Below are 6,067 nucleotides of genomic sequence, written 5' to 3' on the forward strand. Positions count from 1 at the left end.
CTGTGCCAAATTATCATGCGGACTAAACGTCTACTGTGGTGACCATGAAATGACATGATGAGCTGAAGGCCAAAAAAAATAAAGCTTTCTGTTTTTCTACTTTTACAATTGACCACAACTCAGTCCAGGACAGTATTGTACGTTTTACTTTACGAGCTTTTAATTGGGGGCTCGGTGGCTCAGTGGGACAGCTGGGGCTAGGATGCAAAAGACAGCGGTTTCAAATCCCACCTGCCAACCAGCAAGGAGCAGCTTGTTGCTGGTCCAAACCCAGACAACAATGGAAGATTTGCAGCAGGTGTTTCCAATGAGCTGAGAATGAAAGTGTGTTGTCCGTTGTGATACCTGCACCGTACACACAGCTCAGGTTTGAGAATCACTGATAACAACACACACAAGTCCTGAGACAAAATGACAACAACCCACAGCTTTAATACACACAGTGTTTGAGTATGATGTTATATTCAGTTTCATTAAGTTTTCACACTCCCTTCACTTTTTTCAATTTCGTTATGTTGCAGTCTGTTTAAATTCTGTTTTTTACAAGATAGTGAGCAAGTATTTTTTTCTCAGGGTGACACCTACACATTTCTTTACTTTTCCGATTCTGATTCATGTCAGAAAATCTAATCGGCTAATAAATTGTGATGTATCTACTACTCGGTGACAGTTATGGAACTGGAGGTAAAACGGTTGTTCACCAATCCCCGAGTTGCTGGTTTGATCCCCCTCCTCTTGAAGTGTCCTTGAGCAAGACACTGAACGCTAACCTAGTTGCTCCCGGTGAGCGTTGGCCAGATGAACAGCAGTGTGAGTGTGAATGAGAAGCAGCGTAAAGTGCTTTCAGTGCCAATAGGTAGAAAAGTGCTGAACATTTACTTAGAAGAACATGAACTCTGCAGTGCAGTAGTGTTGATGCTCTCTGTGGTTTCTCAGGTTGCATCTTGGATTCTGCCACATGAGCAGAGAGCGTCACGAGTGATGAGGCTCTTCGAGGACGGCTTAAGCTTCAGTCCATCAGTGGGCACAAGTCTCCATGGAAGGGCAGACAATTCAATGCCGAGTCTGGATCACCTGCTGGAGAACTTTCCTTTGGTGTGTGGTGTTGATAAACCACACACTGATCCTCTGTAGGTCTATGGAAGGGGTTCACGGCTTTTTCAGCCCCCTAATGAAGTAGCTGGGCCTTTTTCACTGTGGCTGTGGCATCACTTTCATAGAGATGTGCAAGTCTGGGAAGTTTGATGAGTCAACCTGCTGAGGCCAGTTTATGGTTAGAGGCTGCAGAGTCCAGAATCAGGTCGTTCTATTCTCCACCATTGCTGATGTTTTGCACAACCTACCTGTACGGTATTTTATTTAAATTTAAACATAAAACTATTGTGTACAGCAGCCCTGCAGAGTTATCAGCAGGAGCTCAGCTGACTTAATGTTTCCCACCCTCACCAACTCTTGTTTGTCAAACAGTCCAGCATCCACCTTGAGATGGGGGTGGTCTGGTATTTTCATCACGAGCTCGGTGGTGTAGTGGTGTAGAGGACAGGATCAGTGGTGACTGGGTTTATCTCACGGATAAATTGATGTGTTTTTTTGTTTTGTTAACTGGTTGCAGAACAATATACATACATGTAGAGTAATTGTATGGTTTATCATACATAAGGCACAGTGGATGGAACAATAGCAGATAACTCAACTTTAATATGGAGAAAGAAACCAAAAATGAAGACAGATATAAATTAATACAAATAATAATAAACATATAGAATAACATACCAGGGGCATTCAATTCATTTACATAAAGAGGGAAATGGGGCTCTACAGGTTACTAACAATCCATGTCTTTATAAGAGGACACTTTGCCTGTCTTTTCTTCATCAGTGTCAAAGCAGTGAAGTTACTGTCCACAGTTTCCTTTCTTAAAGTAGAAAAGGGATTTTCATTTCCTCGATTTGGATGCGTGGATGGACAACTTTGCCAGCAACAGCAGATTGTTAAGTACCATTGTACCGTACATCACTTTTCTTATCCTTCAAAATACCAAACACAACATTCTTATCTTTTAAGAGGAGCAAGTAGTTGAATTTTGCCAGACAGAAAGTCTTTAAAATCCTTCCCAAAATGCTTCAGAGCACATGAAATAGAATACAAATAAAAAATACAAACTGATCTTTAGTCTCAATTTTATTATCACAAAAGTTACAGTTATTGTGGTCAATGTTAAATCTTAGCAATTCATTGCATGGATACATTTTATTTAGGATTTTGAAGTTTGTCTTTGTACTTACTTACAGGACAAGTTTTATACAGTTGGATTATGGATTTTCTTATAGACCCAATTAGGCAAAGTTCAGGTGACTCCACATTTTCTTATTATATTTTCCTTCACAGAACAATGTTTGCCCATTAATTTAGAGCAGTGATAGATTTGGGCTGCAAGGTTGTGGATCAGAACCAGCTTTCATTACTCTTTCACATTCAAGGCACCTAAGTCATATTTGAAGCAGATGTTTCCATAGGTCAACAAACGTCCCTGATCATTTAGCAAATGTCATGCTGACGGATATTTTTCTGCATCCAGTGTTGCAGCTACAGAGAGGTGTTTGTGTAAAATTCTGTGTGTCTCACACTTAAGAATAAAATCCATACCACCGATGTCAACATGTCCTGTGTTGTGCTTGAATTTGTTACCAATAAAGTTTTGCCGACTTCCGCTTACTCATCGCTCGTATTTAAATTTCTTCCTTGTTTGCTACTGTATCAAGTTAACGATGATACGCACACAAAACGGAAGTAGATAAACGCGTTTGTAGCTTTCCCCAAAATAAAGTCAAAAAGTGGTGGTGGTCTGTCTGCAGGTAAAAGCCTCATGCACAGCAAGCTGGGACACAGTGTGTCCACATTAAAACCAGCAGGTGGATTCTCGGCAAAATAATTTTGCAAAAAAAATGAGTTTACTATTATGTCAAAAGAAAAACATTAAATGTTTTGTTTAATAATGATTAAAACAGATTTGTATTTATTGAAACAGTTCAAAAAGTTACTTTTTGGGACTTTTTTTGTAAAAAAAATTGCAAGTTGTAGAGGTCACATTGAAAACATAAATATAAATGTCCACATTTTGGACAGAGAAGACAGCTGCTATGTGACAGGAGTACGTAAAGCCATGTTCACATAGAGAATCCTTCTCTCATCAGAGGCCTCAGACACAACTGTCTCCCATTTTTTGTGCTGCTCTTTTATCCAGGAAGATTAAGACTTCACACATCCAAACCTAACGGCCCCCATTTTAGGAAATCCAGTGTCTTCTTGTGCCAGTCCCAACTTCAACACTTAGTTAAAGAAATACATCATATGACAGACAAAGATTTTAATTTTCATTTTATTTTGCTTTCTTGTTCATACTGTGTAAGATTGGCACCATAGGTTCTACATATTTTAATGAGGGATTATTCAGGATCCAGTATCATTTTCTCCTAGGAGGGTTTAATAAAGGCACCAATTTTATTAAAATAAAAACTGCTTCATGGTCTGTTAAAGCTGTTGGCAGTAGTTGATACTTTCCAACGTACACAAGTCACAGCCGCGTTTTATTTTGAAACGTACAAACAGGAAGTACGTGTTGTTTTACCTCACTCGACACTTCCTTTTCATTCAGAGCCGCTTGCTAACCGCGCATAGCTCCCGTGATACATCTGTCGTTGATTTGGTGGTTTCCTCCTCATTTCTGTAGCTGTAGTCGTTATTTAAAGATGAATACGGTTCTGTCCAGAGCGAACTCCTTGTTCGCCTTCTCTCTGAGCGTTATGGCTGCGTTAACGTTCGGCTGTTTCATCACGACGGCTTTTAAAGACAGAGGAGTTCCTGTGAACATCCACGTCTCTAAAGTCATGCTGTAAGTGAACGATCATCTGCAGCAGCTGTTCGCAGCGACCCTTTCCATGACTGCACCGTTACTGCAGGGCCTTCTGTCGGTGCTGGCTCAGGCATCAGAATGTGATATTTTTGGGGGCTTGACTTGAATAACGTCAGATAGCTGCAGGTGTAGCTGGTTGCATCCGTCCTTAGTTACGGAAGTGCATTTGACTAAATGAGAAGTGAAGAACCGATTTTGTTGCAGGATGCAGGAACTTCAGTGATGCAATCGTTATCTGTACTTAATGGTATAAAGCAGAATGTCTTAAAACGTAAACGTGTTAAAAATGGTCTTCACTGCTGTGAACACGATATTAACTTGTAGATGAAACAAGTTCTACTCCGCAGCTCGTTTGTTTACAGTGTTTCACTCACACTTTGGCTTAGAGTTTGATCTGTATTCATCGTTTGTCTTCATCTCCCTTCTCTCTCTAAAAGGAAGAACGTTGATGACTTCACAGGACCCAGAGAGCGCAGTGACCTGGGCTTCATCACCTTTGACCTCGCAGCTGATATCCTTCACATTAATGCTAATAGGGTTACATGTGATGTAGAACAGTGTGCACTCACCCGATCCAACTTGAACACATGAAACTTCCTTTGTATTCCTGCAAGGTCAATGTCTGTGTTCTTGTTCTTCCTTAACTGTATCTACATTTGCAGCCAATTTTTGACTGGAATGTCAAACAGCTGTTTCTCTATCTGACTGCTGAGTACTCAACACAGAGTAATGTAAGTCCCCTTCGACACACACGACTTGTGTGGCTCGGTGTGAAGACACCTAATGTATTCACTGTGCTTTTACCCTGTTCTTAGCCAATCTAACTAAAATGGGCAGGTGTCTTCACTTCCTGCTTTATGGGTGTATTTTATTCAACACACTAACTCAATCAAAATTAAACCTGATCACTGTAAAGGTACAAAAGGCCGAATGAAGTGGCTACTGAGTGTATATGTCCATACACAGTTAGTTGCAAAGGTTTGGATTCCCTTATTTTAAAGTATCAAGAGTGAAACAACTAGTACAGTTGTTATTTTTCTGTATCAAGGGCAGCAGACTTAACCCCAACACAATAACAATGCATGTTCAACTAGCACAATGTTCTTTCATCATAAGAACAAAAGTGATCATAGCGTGTACTCTCCCTTAATAAATAGTTTTATTTTGTAACAGATATACTGTCTCATTAAATATGTTATTGATGGAGAAGTTATTTTACTTACATTTAAAATTCAAGGGAAGCATTTAATTAACATGGCTGTTAACATTTGTCCCGATGACTCATTCTAATGTGGTTTTTGTGTTGATCATTGTCAGACATTAAAACGTAATGTGAAATGAATGTTTGTTTGTGTCAGTCCCTGAACCAGGTGGTGCTGTGGGATAAGATTGTGCTTCGAGGTGAGAGCACCAAACTAAACCTTAAAGACATGAAGTCCAAATACTTCTTCTTTGATGATGGGAATGGACTCAGGTTAGACACACACACACACACACAGCTTTCCAAGTGAGAACCTGCTCGTTAGGATTTGACATAGCACTGTTTTAGTCAAACTCCTTTAAAGTTTACCTTTGTAGATAAAAGCATCTAAATATAATAAAATCTGAGCTGCTTTTGGTTGACTGTCATGTCTGTCCCATTTCTAGAGCCAATAAAAACATCACTCTGACGCTGTCATGGAATGTTGTTCCCAATGCTGGAATCCTTCCTCTGGTGGCAGGAAGTGGACACGTCAGCCTTCCTTTCCCAGACACCTATGAGACCACCAGGAGCTATTAGACTTTGACTCTCACACCCAGTGAAGCAAGAGAAGGACATTCACAACAATTACACACACACACACTTTCATAGTTGTTTCTTCAGTGAATTGTAAATTAATTTTTGGTTTATAATAAAAGTTAAGACTGGGATATCTGTGTCTACAAGTTCTCTTTTGAAATATGACCAGTAAATCCAACAGCTGCAGGCAACAAGCATTAAAGAGCCTTTAACACATTGTTTTTGTCAGGGACACTGGGGCTCAATCCAAAGCTTCAGCTTGTGTTTCACTGAGTAGTTCACGGTCGGGTTTGACCTCAGGTTTATCCCTGATTCCTGTGCCTCCCTCCGTCACGCTACCTTAGCATGTGCTGTTGACACCTTATGTATTTGGT

The 6,067-nt window shown here is 40.1% G+C and overlaps 1 protein-coding gene across 1 annotated transcript; it reads left to right on the plus strand.

The window, feature by feature from the left end:
• The first annotated feature begins 3,641 nt into the window (after window positions 1–3,641).
• spcs3 (signal peptidase complex subunit 3) lies at window positions 3,642–5,824 on the plus strand. The gene is made up of 5 exons (XM_067498852.1): window positions 3,642–3,892; window positions 4,351–4,424; window positions 4,568–4,644; window positions 5,272–5,387; window positions 5,561–5,824. Exons 1-5 carry the CDS (start codon window positions 3,750–3,752, stop codon window positions 5,691–5,693), a joined length of 543 nt encoding a protein of 180 aa, XP_067354953.1. The 5' UTR covers window positions 3,642–3,749; the 3' UTR covers window positions 5,694–5,824.
• Window positions 5,825–6,067: the final 243 nt, after the last annotated feature.

The sequence above is a fragment of the Channa argus genome, chromosome 3 (assembly GCF_033026475.1).
Source record: "Channa argus isolate prfri chromosome 3, Channa argus male v1.0, whole genome shotgun sequence".
NCBI classification, from domain to species: Eukaryota; Metazoa; Chordata; class Actinopteri; order Anabantiformes; family Channidae; genus Channa; species Channa argus.